Genomic DNA, 18601 nt, shown 5'->3' on the forward strand with positions numbered 1-18601 from the left:
TGAATAAAAAATTATTCTGTTAAAAGACAGCTATTATTTACTAAGTTGTGTTAGGTATCTCCACAGAAACAGAACCAATAAGATGTATGTATCTACTTATACCTGTCATTGTCTCTGTCTCTATTTCTGTCTTTATCTCTATCTCTTGAGAGAGAGATTTATTTTAAGGAGTTGGCTCACATGATAGTGGGTCCTAGCAAGTCTGAAATCTGCAGGGCAGGCTGGCAGGCTGGAATTTACAGCAGGAGTCATATTGCAATCTTGAGTCAAAAGGCATTCTGCAAGTAGAATTCTATTCCACTTCGGTGGATCTCAGTCTTTTCTTTTAAGGCCTTCAACTAATTGGATGAAGCCTACCCACATTATGGATGGTAATTGGCTTTCTTCAAATTATAGTGAATTAAATGTTAATCATGTCTGAAAACAAATACCTTTACAATAGACTGATGTTTGACCAAACAATTGGGTACCACAGCCTAGCCAAGTGGGCACACAAAATTAGCCATCACAAAGTTTAACTTTATGAGTTCACAGTTTACTTGTGAAGTACTTTAATTTACCTGGTTGAAATTAGTTCATTGAAGAATTGAAGGTTTTGAATGAGTAAGGTGCGAGAAGCAGTTATTTTGAGTTTGGAAACAAATAGGCTTACGGTGTTGTTACATTTCATTAAAAAAAAATCTCAAATTTTTCTTTGTCTATTTAAAAAATATTAATATAGCAATTGAATTTACAAGTAAAATGTTTCATTACAGTTTGGACCCTCTGATTGTTAATGTTGCGAACCCTGGAATCAAGTTCACAACCATTCTCTTTGCCAAACAAACAGATTGCCTTCTGGTAGGAGACAGCGATGGACAGGTTTCTGTGTACGAGCTGAGAAATATGCCTACTGCTTTGGATTCTGGCCAGGTAAGACTCAAGAGTAAAAAAATTGTGTCATTTTATTAGTCTATTTAGCTGTAATTTTGTAGCATGCAAAGGATTTACATTTCTTAAGTGTCTTAAGTGTAATATAATGAAAGAACATAAATTCCAAGAGTTGCTAACTTCTAGAAATGGTACCTACTAGGGTTACTTTTTTTCTGGCCTTATCTTCTTTATCTATAAAAGATAATGATAAGAATAATAACATTGGTGAGCATAATAATTAATTATAAATATTATATGGGAGAACTTAAAATTGTGCTTAGTGTGTAATTGGGACTTAATAATTCTTAAAGATAGCCAAAGAAGTTTACTGCATATATTAAAAGATTGTTACATAAAATAATTGTATTTTTAGATATTTTCCAATGTTCTTGAAATGGGCATTTATTTCTGTTGGTTTAGTATTATCCTATTCTCTTAAAAATATTAAAAAATATACATAAATCAATATAAAAAATACCAAGACTTCAATAAAAAAATGGGCAATGATCAGGAATAGGTCAGTCACACAAAATAACTAGCAGATATGTTTTAAAATCCAACCTCACTAATAACTTAAAAGATAAAATACTATTAAATTAAAATAGAAGTCTCACATATCAGATTTACAAGGTTGATTTAAAAATAAATTTTTAATGCGACTACTCTGTACTGGCATACATTCGATAAATCCTCTCATACTGGTGGTTGGAAAAGAAATCAGTATAACTTCTTTGGAAGCAATTTGACAATGTGAATCAAGACTTAGATATGTTTAGAGAAGGCCAGGTGTGGTGGCTCATACCTGTAATCTCAGCACTTTGGGAGGCTGAGGCCACTGGATCACTTTAGGTCAGGAGTTCCAGACCAGCCTGGCCAACATGGTGAAACTCTGTCTCTACTAAAAATACAAAAATTAGCTGGATGTGGTGGCAGGTGCCTGTAATCCCAGCTGCTCAGGAGGCTAAGGCACAAGAATTGCTTAAACCTGGGAGACGGAGGTTGCAGTGAGCTGAAATGGCACTACTGCACTGCAGTCTGGGCAAGAGTGAACCTCTGACTCAAAGAAAAAAAAAGAAATGTTTAGGGAATATTGATTCCTTTTAACTAGTAATTTCACTCCTGAGACTAGCCTATAGAAATATTCATAAATGTGACTTAATTAATTATAGCATTATTCATGAGAAGATATATATAAAACCTATCAAGTGCTACAGTAATCTACCAATATAAGTTACAATATTTTGTATACTTATTTTTCTTACTAGTTTGAGCCACTTTGAAGCATATATGTAAGTGTCTAGTGCAATACTAGCACATAATGGGCATTAGCGAATGCTGAATGACTATCTGAATGAACAAACACACAAAAGACATGGTTTCTAAGAAAAAGACAATAGATATTCAAGAAACTATAATCAAGTCAGAAAGAACAGAATAATGAACTTCTACAGAATCACAGTGCAGGAGAATAATTGACTTTTGGAAGGTGAATGGGAAGAGGAAAAGGAAAATAAGATAATGCTTTTGGGAAGGTTTTTTACAAAGGAGATTAAATTTCAGCTGTGCTTGGAGGTTTAGGATATTTCCTTGCAGAGAAAGAAAAATTGGAATTGTTATTCCTGACCGAGGGAAAAGCTTGAGCAAAGATAGGGAATTGGAAAGGTTCATGTCATCTTAAGGAATTGGTAAGTCGACTTTTTTGACTGGTAAAGAAGTTCCTTGAGAGAAAAGTGGCAAAGGGGCCAATATAAGAGTAATAAGAGTAATATAATATACGTACTGGTAATAGAAATTAAAATAGCCTCTTTGGAGAGCAATTCAATAAAACAGAAAATTCAAATACCATACAAGCCAATTGATATCATAGAGAATCTCTGTGGTACAATAGGAGTATACATGTACAATAGAAGACATGTATAAGGCAGTATCAATGTGAGGTGTTTTAAAAAATTCATTTCTTATTTCTTTCTCTCTTTTTTTTTTTTTTTTTTTTTTTTTTGAGATGAAGTCTTGCTCTTGTTGCCCAGGCTGGAGTGCAGTGGCGCACTCTTGGCTCACTGCAACCTCTGCCTCCCGGGTTCAAGCAATTCTCCTGCCTCAGCCTCCTGAGCAGTGGATTACAGGCTCCCACCTGAGTAGTGGATTACAGGCACCCACCACTATGCCTGGCTAATTTTTGTACTTTTAGTAGGGATGGGGTTTGGCCGTGTTGGCCAGGCTGATCTTGAACTCCTGACCTCAGGTAATCCGCCCACCTTGGCTTCCCAAAGTGCTGGGATTAGAGGTGTGAGCCACTGCACCAAGCCAATTTATTTCTTATTTCTAATGTTCCGTAAGGTAGCCTTTATATGTCCAAAAGATTACTCAGCCTACTTTGATTTTAAAAATTTATATTCAAATATCAGATTTATAAAAAATGAACAGTTCATTTTAAGTTCTTACATTTAGATTATATATTTTATTATTATGTTTCTAAGTCTAGCAGATTTTAATACATGCTAAGTGAGCTTTTGCAACTTAATTACATTTTCTTAAATATTTTAAATCTCATTTATAAATTTAATTTAATATATTGGACTTTTAAGTACTTCAGTTTTCTTAGCAAACAAGTCTCAGATACTTAAGGAATTCTTATTAATTTCATAAATTAAAAATTTTAAATGTGATGAATACTATATTTTCCTAAATGTTCTAATGCAGTTTACAAATTAGTAAGACTTCAGTCCATGATTGCAAGTCTAAATCAATTACCCAAATTGCACATTTATATAAGAAGCAAATGTTTCTCTGTTAGACATTCCACTATGACAACTTCTCATATGAATTTTAAAATATTAAAAATATGTAAATTCCTTAATGCAGAGAATACTAAAGTTATCAGTTTGATTTGCTGCATCATTTCTATACACAATGTTTATTCTTCTCAAGGTAAAAAAGAATACCATTATAAGTAGTTTTGAAGATTATTTTCTCAACTAGCTGAGATGCATCTTGACTTAAGATTTTATCCAGGGAATGAGGTCTGACACTGTGGACATTTAAGGGGATTTACCTAACTACTGTAGCTGCCAGTCTGGGCCCTGTTTTACTGTTGATTTGTCAGTGCTCAATGCAGTTGTCTCACAGCCCGTGTCTCCTAAAGTCTAGTTACACATTACCTAAGCCTCCATCTTCTCATGGGAAGTCTGCAACCCTGCCCATGTTGCTGAATCACTTGATTCACTTCCATTCATTGATTTACTGTGTCATTAAATTCTAAATTATTACAGTTTTCCTACTTAGTAGGAATACAACTCTTGTAGATGTTTAAATGCCATCTGATTAGATTAGATTCTATACTTTTTTTTTTTTTTTTTTTTTTGAGAAAGGGTCTCACTCTGTTGCCCAGGCTGGAGTGCAGTGGTGTGATCTCGGCTCACTGCAGCCTCAAACTCCTGGGATCAAGCAGTTGTCCCACTCCAGCCTCCCAAGTAGTTGGGACTACAGGTGCGCACCACCATGCCCAGCTAATTTCTGTATTTTTTGTAAAGACAGGGTTTTACTGTGTTATCCAGACTCATCTCAAACTCCTGGACTCAAGTGATGTGACCACGCAGGCCTCCTCAAGTGCTGGGATTACAAGTGTGAGCCACCAGGCCTAGCCCAGATTCTAAACATCTTTAGGGCTTTGTTTAACTCATAGGTAATGGTGTGAAAAACATGCTAATGAGGAAACAATGTTTATAGCAGCCTTGTTTGTATACTGACAAATTGAAAACAACCCAAATGGTTATCAGTGGAAGACTGGATAAAATATGACATTTTCACATGTGTAACTTCAATACAGATATTTAAATGGCCTATATTTTAATGTGTTAATATGGCAAGTTTTGAATAAATTATAAAACACAGTGTTGAGTGATAAAAGCAAATTTCAAGAAGGCAAGTACAATATGTTATATGCAATATTATGTAAACACAAAAATAAAAACATATTGTTAGTAGACACACTTGTAGTTGGTAAAAGTATAAAAGAGTATAAAATATAAACTGGAATGCAGAAGAAAAATGCTTCATTTTTGTGTTTGGATTTGAATTGGTTATGCCATCTTTTAATTTGAGCAGTATGCTGTACAAGCAGAAAGCTAAGCTTAGAGAATCTGAACATTTTTGGCAAACCCGTGTGTGTCTGTGTCTGTGTGTGTGTGTGTGTGTGTGTGTGTGTATGTGTGTGTGTGTGTGTGTGTGTGTGTCTGTGTGATTTCAAGGCTGGTAAGCATATTTTTCTTAACAAATCAATTTCATATATTAGTGAATAAATATAATTTTTGTATACGAATTTGTTTTTCATATTTTTGGTGACTATATTTGAAAGGCTTAGGGTTATATTTTTGGGAGATTAAACAACAAAAAAAAACTGTTAATCAGGTTTCTTGTTACTGATAGCCAATTGTTAATGACATACCTTTTCTTTCTTAGCTTATAGAGAATTAGTCATAAGAATATTTTGAAGTTCCAAAGAAACTAATGTCAAAACATTGTTTCCTCTCAAGATACCTTGTCAAGTAACATTATGACCTATAATTTTTTCATTAATTTTAATCAAGAGTGAATCAAAGTTTTGGAACCCTTATGATTTCATTCTATAGGAAAGATGTACACCAAATTTATGATAAAGGCTGCCCCTGGGACATGAGGGAAAGGGAAGAACAGTATTAGGAGGTATACAAAGGAAACGTTATCTTTTATCAGTGTCTTTCAGGATTCCAGTTAGTATCACTTTTTCTAATTGCTACTTTAATTTTTTTAACTTTTAAATTTTAATTTTTTTGTACAGACATTTAATTATTAATGTTGCCCACGCTGGTCAAAAACCCCTGGCCTCCAGCAGTCCTCCTATCTTCCTTCCAAAGCTCTGGCTTTTCAGGTGTGAGCCACCATTCCTGGCCCTCTGGAGGTTTTAAGTGACATGATTTCTGAAACTCTGGCCCCTTCCTAATGAGAGCAAGGACCAGAATACTATTGTGGTAGGATATGGTCAAAGGTTGGCTCCAGCCCTGTCCTCCCAGGTTAGGGTTCATGGTTAGGGGTAACATCAGGCTGATGTCTGGCATGAACAGGAGACTGGGATCTAAGGCTTGCAATTATAACTTAATGATATAGCTAACTGTTGGCAGGATTTACCACTGCGTTAACATTCATGACTGGGGAAGCACCAGCTCTTCTACTGGCATGATGAGGCTTGCTGGTGATCTAAGTCTTGAGCTGCAGAGAATTATGGTGTAAGCACTTGGGAGAAGTCAGTTTCAATGGAGAATTACAGAAGCAACTCCTTTTGTGCAGGCAGCCTCCAGAGAACTACTCCTGGATACTATTTATACTATTATGGTTCATTGTACAAATGTTTGCCATGTTTTTCTCTGTGCTTTTGCTGTTTACATTTTCTCCAAATTGAAGGAAAAATAAAAAGATAACTGAAATTTTACAAAAGAGCTTTAGAAACATGAATCTGTAATATATGTAAGAAATTAATGCTGGTAGACACTGAAGGTAGAAAAAAATAGACCATTGATTGATTTATTCAACAAGTATTAATATTTACTGAGTATTTACTATGTGACAGGGTCTGTTTTAGGTACTAAGGATACAACATTGAACAAGTTATTGTAGTGACCTCTTACATTTGCCCAAGTGAGAAACTAAATAGAAAGAGATGAGTTTGAGAAACATATTAAGGTTAGAACTGACGGACTTGGCAACTGATTTGGTGTGCAGGGCTTGAATGATGGGGAAGTGCCAAAGATAGCATAGTATAGGCTAAAAAATAGGAACTGACTTATGTTACATTATCTAAAGAGTCCAATGATTTTATCAAGAGTATATTTACTATGTGATAGAGAAACTCTTCAGCTTCCAGTTCCTATCTTTTCACTATACTGTCTTGCTTAAAAACTCACCTCCCATCTTTGATTTTCATCCTCTCATATATGATCGCTTTCTCCATTCTAGTACAAATATCAGTACATGAAAAGTAACAAAACCCACATGGAAATTGAGAAGTTCTACTCTCTAAGCATTAATAGATCAGGAAAGAACTTAAGATATCAGTAAGCTTAACAGGTATTTTATAAATGAGAAAGTTTAGGCTTAAGCATTAAGGCTAAATAGGAACTGTCAGAATTTTCTTCTTACTGAATCTTTATAAAATTATTTATCCGATTTCATTAAAAGAGTCTGTCATAGGAAAGAGTAGGTTTATAGTAGGGAACAATCATTACTGTTTAAACTTACCTTTGTTTGTTTCCCTTTTACAATCTTATTGGATACCCTTTAAATGCGTATCACTAACTTATAAATTTTAAATGGCATTTTAAAGGCTACTTTACTTTTTAATTTACATTTTATTGCATTGTAATTGTGTGACTTTTTGTTTTTTTCAGGAAGATATAATAGACACTTTGCTTGGACGCAAGTCAAACCAGCCAGCATAATTCATCATTCCTAATACCTTTCTTGTGGTTGTTTCTTTAAAAAAGAAGTTGTTTAACATCCAGTATTCTGTATTATATGCAGTACACCAGCTTTTGCTTTCAGAAAACAATATTTTATATATAACTTCCACTTAATTTAAATTTAATGAACTTTTATTTCAGAGATATTTGCGATCTAAGAGGTATTCTTAAGAGTTTCAGTGGAATTTTCTTAATTTTTCTACAGATATTCCTACTCTACTTCATGATGGTATTCTAAGTACATATGAGTACATGTACATTCTTATACAATGTCTGAATGGGTTAGAAAATTATTATACCTGTAGAAGCAAAACTTGGAAATTATTAGAATCACTTAAACTAAAATCTTTATAAGACACAATCCTATTGACTTTTAAAATATCTACTTTCCAAGCTCTGTTTTTCAGAGTTTATAATTATAGAGTTTGTAGTATGATAATTGATTCTTGTACCTGACATTTTATCCTCTTAGATCTGAAAGCTGAAGCTATAGAACTTTGTTAGACTATTTGGCAAGCAAAATATATAATAGTAAATATCAGAATCTTATTGTTTGGCTAGCAGTTATCACATTCCCAATTCAGTGAGAACAATTAATCTTAGAACACAACAGGCACTCTCCTCTGCTTGCCCAGAATCTGCTCTGGATTTTAAGACCAGACTTCAGTGGACCCAGATAGAAAATATAAAGTCCCTGCTCTATAGACCACATCAAGACATTATTTTATGAAGATTTCTAGAGCAAGGTTGTGGAAATTGGAGTGAAGATGGGGAGCAGTGACTCCTCCAAATATTCATTACTAACAGGGTATTCTATGCAGTTTGTTTTAACAAATCCTGGGTTTAATTTAGGCCATAGGACATTATGGGCTGTTCTAGAAAGCATTTTTAGTGGAAAGGAGAGGTTATGGCATGAAATTCACTAAACTCTGGGCTTTATATGTAAAGATATATAAAGCCAAGACTGGAATCAATGCAACAGTGGGAACTAGCTTTTACAAGTATCCATTGCTTCATAATCTCTGTTTGGAGCCATCCTTTAAACAAAAGCAAGGCAAATTTTACATGAATTTAGAGCCTAGGTCAAATTATAAGGATTATAAATTTTCCATTGGTATGTCATTGTGATTATCTTTGTTTCTGTCTTTCTGAAAGATTGGACTTTCCATAACACCTTGTATAAGAAAATAAAAACCTGATTTAATTGAAAAAACTGTGTTCCTTTATATTGTGTACTTTTTTGATCTTTACAGATTATTCACATATTTCCCCCATTGTTCTTCAAGCCTGCATAAAGAATAAAGCTATTCTTTTTGTATCCTGGGCAACTGATCCTAAAGCACTGAACCTACTCACCCCGGAACCTTCTCACTCCTGCTTCTGCAGCCTTAAGTGATTTTCTCATACTTACAGATGAACATCAAAATTTTGGTCTAAGATCTTTTCTCCCGGGAACTTCAGAAGAAATTTTGCTTGCTTTATATACTGGCTTTGAATCTTTACTAGTAGACTCTGTTTACCATATATTTTTAAGAATTGAGTAAGAAATCTGCCCTGCCATTAGCCATCTTATGTTATCCTTAAACACACACACACACACACACACACACCCTAGTGTGCTGGTTAGGGATCTAATGAGAGAGTGGTGACTGTGCTAACTTTAGGCTTCTGATTTGGGTAGGTATTCATTATTCCATATGGTCACTTTCTACTAGGCATCTCTCATATAGAACTTATATTATTGTTGTCTGATAGTAACTTATTAGCTGCTCTTCCAGTTGAAGTAGAAAAGGAAAATTGTATTCACTGCTATATAATTATGTGTCATATTTGGTGTGTTCACTTGGTTCACCTCTACGTCGTTACACGTGAATATAAATGAGAAAGTAGATTACTTAGTATTTGTCATTTTGTCGCAGTAAGAGTCTCTCTAAAAGAAAATATTGAATTTTACTGTGAATAGATCTAGTTATTAACATACTAATATTTATGCACAGGAAAATTCTTTTTTTATATTAAAGGTATTTAATTAATTCTACCAGAGATATTCATAATTAACATTTTGATATATCCTTCCAGTTTTTTTTTCTCTGTATGTTTTTACCCAGTGGGATCACATTGTACATTACTATTTTGAAGACAGATTTCTTTTTCCCTCTTAATATACTATTAACCTTTCTTAACAGGTATCCCATTTTTTTTCTTTTTTTAATTTTATTTTACTTAAAGTTCTGAGATACACGTGCAGATCTTGCAGGAAAATCCTTTACATTTCGCAAAACACTTTCACATCCATGTTCCCAGTATATCATCACAGCAGTCCTGTGAGACTGATGGGGCATGTAGTTGTAATATTATCATAATCTCTCTTTTCCAGACGATATAATTAAGGCTTGAAGAGGTGATACGATACGCCATAGACCATACAGCTTATAACTGGTAGGGCTTGAACTCAAGTCCAAAGCTTTGACTAGTTCTTATACACTTTCCATTATGGCCTAATAAATGGTTGATGCCTTATGTAGTTTGTTGAGGTCTCATACACTAAAACGCAAGTGTGTATATTCTACAATTAAGATTTTATCCATAAATGATAATGCTCATAGATTTGTTTTTGTTCTTCAGTGTTCTCCTGCCATGAGGCCTTGCCATGTGTATTCCTTCTGTTGAGAACACACTCCTCACTCTCCTTCAAAATATTAACTCTTTACACAGCTTTCAGATCCCAGTTCCCATCTCATCTCCTCAGAAGACCCCTCTCTGAGCTCCCTCTCATAGGACTTACCACCCAATCAAATTAAATTTGGTTCTTTCATTAACTGTTCTCAAGTCACCATGGATTTCCCTTATAGCATTATTTCAGAAATTATTCTTGAGGGATAAGAGATATATTTTTTAATCCTTATTTTTCTTCATTGCCTTTCCCTTCTCCAATCAGTAGCTCTATGTTTATAAGTTGAAGGAGACATGTAAAATCACAATAAATCAAATACATCCATTTTTGTTCGATAAAAGCACAGGACTTAGAAAAGGTATTTGAGGCACAGACCAGTATCTCAAACATAAAGAGGAATGTGAAGTTTCCTCAGGGATGAAAAGGGTGGGGGAATGAGAAAAAGATGGAGGCCTGCGGATCTTTGGAACAGAGGAGATCCATGTCCTGCTTCTAAAAAGCATTGTCTAGGAAATAGTAAGACGTGTGAGGGACCACAGGAACTCTGAAAGCCAGTCTTCATACCATGAGTGATATGCAACAGCAGCAGCAAAGAACCACTAGAACTGAAGAAGCCAGACAACTGAGGAGGCACCAATTCTTTGATGATAGATGGGCCTTGGCACACACAGAGTAAGATGCTGTAATTATGTCCAGGGAAGGGGAAGGAAACCAAACCCAAGTTGGACTGACATTAACTTGTTTGGATGTTGTTGTTTGTTTCTGCCAGCTGGGTGGTTTGGAAAGTTGGAGTCAGAAATTGAAAATAATTATTGGAAATATATTTCTTGGATAACTGAGTTTCTAAATGAAGATTCATACCTGCTATGCTGTTTATTTGTATAATCATTTGCTTAGTGTCTGGCTCTCTCCTAGACTGTAAATTCCCTGAAGGTAAGGACTATGTGTTTAGCTGACTGTACTATATTTACAACACCTAGAACAGTGCCTCACAGAGTAGTAATGCAACAAGTATTTATTAAATAAAGGAATATCAAATTAATGGGGAAATGATGGTTTCATGCTTGCCCTTTATTACAAGATGGCATAACATTAAATGGAATTTTCTAAAAATCCTAACAAAATGTCTTGACCATCACAGAAGGAAAATAAAACATTTTAAGTGCAGAAAACATATAAAACATAAAATCAGCCTGGAAAGTTGGTTAACATAGACATAGCTGTCTTTGGTTCTATAGCAATATAAAATCAATATTTCCCTTTAAGACAAAAACTAATCTATGATCCCTTTCTTTTAAAGAGTGAGTATTGCTGCTACTTTATAAGACTGTGTTCCTGCCACCCATTTGGGGAACAATTTATCTCTAATGTCAAGCACCTAGCAAAATGCCTGGTACATGGTAGGCACTCCAAAATGGCAGCTCTCATTCTGATTATCCCAGAGCCACATCCCCATGTCCTTGTCCGCAAACCTCTTTGCACTTTGTGGTTGACTGAGTCTTTGCCAAGGCTCCACTCCTCCTGTGGACTATGCTGATGACCTCATTTGTTCCTTCACACAATATTTAGGCTTTTTTTCTTGTTTGTTTAGGATTTTGTACAATGTCAAATCCAACCTCAAATCCATAGAACATTTACTAGGCTATTAGTCTTCATTTCTTTAGGTTGCCATACACATTTGGTGATAAAACTAAAAGGCTGACAGTTTACATGAAGTGAATTCCTGGATTAAATAGAAGCATAATGTATCCCTTAAGTTGGAACATATAAAACATTGTTATGAATCTTATAAAAATGAACACTGCATTTTCTAAATGAGTGAGACATTTATGCAACATCCAGAACAAGTAATGAAAAATGTACTTTCACCATGTCTGTATTTTCCTTGAATAAGTCAACTATTAAAAGACATGGTGCCATTATACTAGGAGAACAGAGGATTCCAGGATGTTCTGAGTTTTTTTTTTTTTTTTTGAGACGGAGTCTCACTCTGTCGCCAGGCTGGAGTGCAGTGGTGTGATCTCAGCTCACTGAAATGTCTGCCTCCCAGGTTCAAGGGATTCTCCTGCCTCAGCCTCCCAAGTAGCTGGTACTACAGCTGCATGCCACCATGCCCAGCTAATTTTTGTATTTTTAGTAGAGATGGAGTTTCACCATGTTGGCCAGGATGGTCTTGATCTTGTGATCTGCTCACCTCAGCCTCCCAAAGTGCTGGGATTACAGGCATGAGCCACTGTGCCCAACTATTCCGGGGGTTTTAAATCAGAACTCACTGAAAATAATTGTATTGATTTTTTTCAATTATTATGCATATTTTATTTATTTATTGAGTCTTTATTTCCAAAAGCCTAAAATGACAACAAAAACATACGAAAGCTGCTGCTCTTTTCATACAAGGTAAAGCTTTAAATATAAATTACTGTTTTTCAGATATGTTTTAAAAAGCATTTTCAGTTGCTTATTTTAAGTGTATTTGCTTTGGGTTTTCTCCCAGCTTTATTAAGATATAATTAATTGACAAATAAAAATTGTATAAATTCCAATTGCACATTGTGAAATGATTACCACAGTCAAATTAGTTAACATATCCATCATCACGCTTAGTTACCATTTTGTGCATGTATGTGTGTATGTATGTGTATAGTGAGAACACTTAAAATCTACTCTCTTGATAAATCTCAAGTAAACAATACAGTATTAACTATGGTTATCATGCTGTATACTAGAACCTATTCATCTCATAAGTGACAGTTTTCATCCTTTAACCATCTCCCCATTTCCACCAGCCTCCCGCTCCTTGCAACCACTGTTCTACTCTACACTTTTATAAATTTTACTTTTTTTTTTTTTAAGATTCCACATATGTGAGTTCATACAATATTTGTCTTTCTGTGCCTAATTTCTTTAACTTAGCACAATATCCTCCAGATTCATCCATTTTGTCACAAATGGTAGAATTTCCTCCCCTACTTATGGTTGAATAATATTTATCGGTATCTGTGTGTATCACATTTTCTTTATCCATTCATCCATCAGTGGACATTTAGGTTGATTCCACATCTTGGCTATTGTGAATAATGTTTTAATGAACATGGGAGTGCAGATGTATCTCTTCAACATACTGATTTTATTTCTTCTGGGTATATACTCCTAAGTAGAATTATTAGATTGCATAGTAGTTCTATTTTTAAATTTTTTAGGACCCTCTATACTATTTTCATATTAGCTGTGCCAGTTTACATTTCTATCAACAGTATGCAAAGGTTCCCTTTCCTCTACATCCTTAACAACATTAATCTCTTCTCTTTTTGATAATAGCCATCCTAATAGATGTGAGCTAATAGTTTGATATTGATTTGCATTTTTCTGATGATTAGTGATGTTTGGCTTTTCATATACCTGTTGGCTATTGTATATTTTCTTTGAAAAAATATCTATTCAGGCCCTTTCCATATTTTTTATTCAGGTTATTATTATTATTGCTATTAAGTTATATGTCAGTTGTTCATTTTAACCCTTACTGATAGGGCATTTAAAAAATCACTGTAATGAGTGGTTAAAAAAAAAGTTTTCCAGATAAATGCTATATCAATATCCCTTCCACACATATTCCTCATTCTAGTTGAGGTTAACCAGATTTAAAAAGTGAAGGGAAAGGAGTTTCAGATGGAGAAAAAGGGAATATGGAACTTCAATATCTGTAAGGTGTCTGATATAATTGGACCCTTAGAATTTGAGGGTATCTAAAACCTGAACAAGTAGAGAGAAGCAAAATCATGAAATGTCTTGCAGGCCATGTTAAAGAAATTTGAACATTTTCTTCAGGGAAACTGTTGGAGGGTTTTAGAGATGGGTGTGATAATCGTGAGTTTCAGAAAGATCATTCTGGCAGCAGTGTGGTAAATGGATTGATGACAGGGTCAGCTGAGAGGCCATTTCAGCAATGCCAGTGAAAGTTGAGGTCATGGTAGAGGGCATAGAGAGCAGTGGGTGGATCGCAGAGAAATTTAGAAGGTAGAACCAAAGAGACTTGGTGATTTAGTGGATGTTTGTGCATGGAAAAGGTTTAGTCAATGGAGCATGAGAGAAAATGAGGAGCTGTGAATGACTTCCAGGAAAAGCTGGACAAATGGTTGCATCATAATGAAAACTCTACCTAGAAGCATTAAGAATAAGTATTAGCCAATGATGAGCAGGTACTATCTGTGTCAGAAAATAACAAACATAAATTAGTGTTTGCAAATGAATTTATATATAGTGATGCCATAATCATAATTTCATCAAATAATTATATGTGCTATGCTTTATAATTTATCAGAGCTATAATTAACATTATCTCAATTGATCCTGTGATATTTTCCAATGTAACAAATTAGAAAATCAAATTATAGGTTAGATACGTCCTTAAAGTCTCTTAGCTAGAAACTAGAGTAGCAGTCCTAAAACTCTTAACATTCTAACATCAAGGTTCTATTTGGTGGAATTCTCACAATTACCATCAATGATCAGTTTATTGAAAGTTTCCTTGTGCTAGAGACTGTGATCAGCACATTTGCATCATTTAATCCTTACAATCATCCTAATGAAATTTGCATTATTATCACTATTTTACAAATGAAGAAACTGAGATTCAGAGATTTTAAGTATGTCTTAAAATCTTTTTTTTTTTTTTTTTTTTGAGACAGAGTCTTGCTCCATCACTAGGTACCAGGCTGGAGTGGTGCAGTGGCACGATCTCGGCTCACTGCAACCTCTGCCTCCTGGGTTCAAGCAATTCTCCTGCCTCAGCCTCCCAAGTAGCTGGAACTACAGGCTTGTGCCACCACGCCCAGCTAAGTTTTGTATTTTTAGTAGAGACAGGGTTTCACCATGTTGGCCAGGATGGTCTTGATCTCTTGACTTCGTGATCCTCCTGCCTCGGCCTCCCAAAGTGCTGGGATTACAGGCATGAGCCACTGCACTTGACCTACAGTCTTAAGTATTAAGGACGCATAGATATTAAATGGAAAACCTGATATTTGATTTCCAAAATCTAATGCCACAAACAGTATATACAACTCATGCCAACCTACTCCAAACACCATCTATTAAGTATACTGTGGTCATAGTTCCTTGCCAAATGGTATAAAGTGAATGATATGTTTACTGAATTCATTGTTTGGCTGTTAATTTGGGTTTTTGGTACATGTTAAGTGCAGGCCTTCATATAATCAATCATACTGAAAATGTGGTAATTAATTCCAATTAAGGCCACATATCTTATTTTGCTTTGATCTAAAAACTTGAATCATTATAAACATTCTCTGCATCTGTAACATGTAAATAACCATAAGATAATTGTACCAGTCAGGATAAGCCAGGTTATGTTATTATAACCAACAATCTCCAAATCTCAATGGCTTCAAATGATAAAGGTTTCTTTTTCACTCATACCACATATTCATTACAGGTCAGTAGGCAGTTCTGCTGTATATTGTTCTGACTCAGTGAGTAGCTTCCCACATCAGGAGTGTTGTTGGTAACCACAGCCGAGGAGAGGGAGAACTGGAGGATCACACATCAATCCTTAAGCTTTAGGTAGACGTGACATGTGTTACATCCACTCACACTTTATTTGCCAAAATATGTCACATTGTGTTTCCTGATTTTGAAGAGCAGAGAAATATAACCCTACCATGTGCTAGAACAGAGGAGAACTAGAAATATATCTACTCTAGAAATTTATAGCAATCCCAGATGTTAATCAATTTCATAATGCAGGCATTTCCAAGGTCAAATAAGTTGTGGAAACATTGAATTAAACAAAGTTAAGGAAATTTCCTAACTCGATGTCTTCTCTGGGCTCTACTTTATTAGTAGGCATTATCAATCTCAAAGAAAGATACTGCTATCAGGGGATTCTTTTTTAAAAAAAAATCAAACACCATTGGCAAAGACTCATGTTCAACTGAAAACACTTTAAGAAACAGTACCACAAGACCCTTATTTATTAGAACTTGTTTGTGGAAGGATGAAAGGTAAGAGGAAGGCAAGGAAAGGATGAAGGAAGGGAGGAAAGAAAAAAATACTATAGCAGTGCAGATTAATGGATGGTTTTGGGAACATTTATACAGGAAAGTCATCCATAGTAGCTATTCCCAATTAAAAATAACATTTTCTGATCCCTTGTTCATGACATTGTTAATTTATTATTTATTGAACTATATATTATGCTAGGTGCTGCACTTGTGTTAACTCATTCCACTTCACAATAACATTATAAAACACAGATTATTATCTCCTCATGGATGGAGAAATTAAAACTCAGAGTGGACAATTACATATCGTGTCTTCCATGTTGAAATCCTAACCTCCAGGTGATGAAATTAGGAGATGGGGTCTCTGGGAGGTGAATAGCTCATGAGGGCAGGACTCTCATGAATCAGACTGATGATCTTAGAGACCCCAGAGAGCCAACTTGCCCCATCTTCTGTGTAAGGACTCAAAGAGAAGTCCCAGAATCCAGACTATGCTGTCACCTTCATCTTGGACTTCCCAGCCTCCAGAACTGTGAGACATTTCTGTTGTTGTAAGCTACCCAGTCTCTGGTATTTTTTTAGAGCTACCTGAATGAAACCTGAAATAAGACACATAATAATTGCCACATAGATAGTAAACTGAGTTACAGACCAGATGAGGAAGAAAAGTCACGTCCATCTTCAAATGGAAAAGATTGCTCCTGTGAGAGTTGTAAACAAGAAACTATGGTTGGTCAAAAGATGGAAAGATTCCTTTTCAGTTGGTTATCATTACCTTTTCAGTCGGAACCTTGAAGTATGTGAAAAGAGTGATGTTTGGGGACCTGTGTGAAAAGCATTAAATGTCATATTGTTTGGATTGTCTTCTGGAGGGAATGGTGAGCCACTGAAGGTTTGTGAGGTGGGAGTAACATAATCAGACAATTACAGCAAGACGGATAATTTCAAGTGCAGAGATGACTTTTAGCAATTCAATCCAAACTTCTCAACATATAAATGGGGAAACTAAAGCCCCTAAATTTCAGGCTTCACATCTAGGGCTTTTATTATTGTCAGGAGTTTTTTCATCTGGGTAGCTGACTTGGCTAACTTGCCTCCATTAGGTCACAGAATGAGCTCAAGTTTTGCCAGCTTTTCATCCCAAATTAAATGAGCCCTAGTGAGGTATTAAGAACTGGCAGCAGAGGGGACTACTTTGCACCCAGGGGGAACAAGTGGTGGTGATAGCAGGATCATGCTAGAGTCCATCTGACATCCAAGGTAGGGATCATCCCTTGGCTGAATGTCCCTGGGGTTGTGCAGAAGCCCAATCCATAGCCACTGACCATAGGCTTACTGTAGTGTTGTGTTAAACCTGGCATTGTCAATATAGATAGTATACATCTCCAAAGAAGACAAGAAGTTTGGTAACACATGGCTTAATAGTTGATGCTGTGGGTGTTCCAAGCACGGTAATACAGATGTCCCTCTGGAGTTGATAAAAGACACTGACTTTGACCCATCCAAAGATGGAGTAACTTTGATGAGAGAACCATTCCTGCTGCTTTGATCCCTTTCGTAGCCAATGACCTCCTTACCTCCCAGTTGAACAAGCCAGAAATCAAGGTATCATATTTGACAGCTTTCCCTCCATTGCCCTTGATATTCAATCAGTACCAAGCCCTTCTTTGTTTTGAATACTCATGTGCCCTATCCTCTCTGCCGTGGCCTTAGTTTAGGCCACCATCATATCTAAATTATTGAAACAGCCTTTCTCTGTTTCTCCTGCCTCAAGTCTTGCCTTTCTTAAACCGTTCTTCTCACTATAGCCAAAGAAATGGAGAAAGCAAGACTCTTGGAAATAATTTTCATTTTTTAGAGCAAAAAATGCTTTTAATTAGAGAATAGATTTTTGTTTTATTTTCCAGCTTCCCTACAGAAGAACAGTGATTTCACAAGAAGTACACACTATATGATCATGGCCACATACTTTAGCGATTTCAGGAATCACAGACAAGGATTCCACAGAATCAACTAAACAATTATTTGTTCAACTTGCTGAAAACTGAGTCAACAGAGTCAACAGTTCTTTAAGATCTCAAACTCCAGCATTCTCAGTTTAGGTAAGACCTTTGCAAGAACTAGTGCTTTCAGAGGTTTTACGAAAAAAGAAATTGTATTATTTAGCTCTTTGGGATATGGACTCAGCTTTCTATTTTCTTAGATATGTGTGTTGAGAAAAGCATACCTAGGTCATAAGTGAAGGATAACAAGATTCTAGTTAGATAAAATCTTCTGAATTCTGAAGTTATCTTTTCTACTCTTCTACTCTGGTGGTGAGAGGAGAAGCAGCTAGTAATTATTAGCTGTTTATTGAACCAAGCAGGGCACACATTATTGTGTTAGCTCCATGAGGTAGTTAAATCATCAGCACTATTTTACAAAGAAGGATGCTTTAAAAACTTGCTTAAAAGTCTAGATCTGGTAAGTAATAGCCAGGTAACGGCAACAGCCAGGATTCAAACCCA

General features: G+C 35.5%; 1 protein-coding gene across 1 annotated transcript in view; it reads left to right on the forward strand.

Annotated features, from left to right (window-relative positions):
• The window catches only part of WDR78 (WD repeat domain 78), a 95643-nt gene extending 87027 nt beyond the window's left edge, over positions 1 to 8616 (forward strand). Inside the window, 2 exon segments of the mRNA XM_032296655.1 lie at positions 756 to 912; positions 7332 to 8616. Of these exon segments, the coding sequence (XP_032152546.1) occupies positions 756 to 912; positions 7332 to 7382 (208 nt within the window). The 3' untranslated portion in view covers positions 7383 to 8616.
• Positions 8617 to 18601: the final 9985 nt, after the last annotated feature.

Source organism: Sapajus apella, unplaced genomic scaffold (assembly GCF_009761245.1).
Source record: "Sapajus apella isolate SASKATOON/1434 unplaced genomic scaffold, GSC_monkey_1.0 scaffold36, whole genome shotgun sequence".
NCBI classification, from domain to species: domain Eukaryota; kingdom Metazoa; phylum Chordata; class Mammalia; order Primates; family Cebidae; genus Sapajus; species Sapajus apella.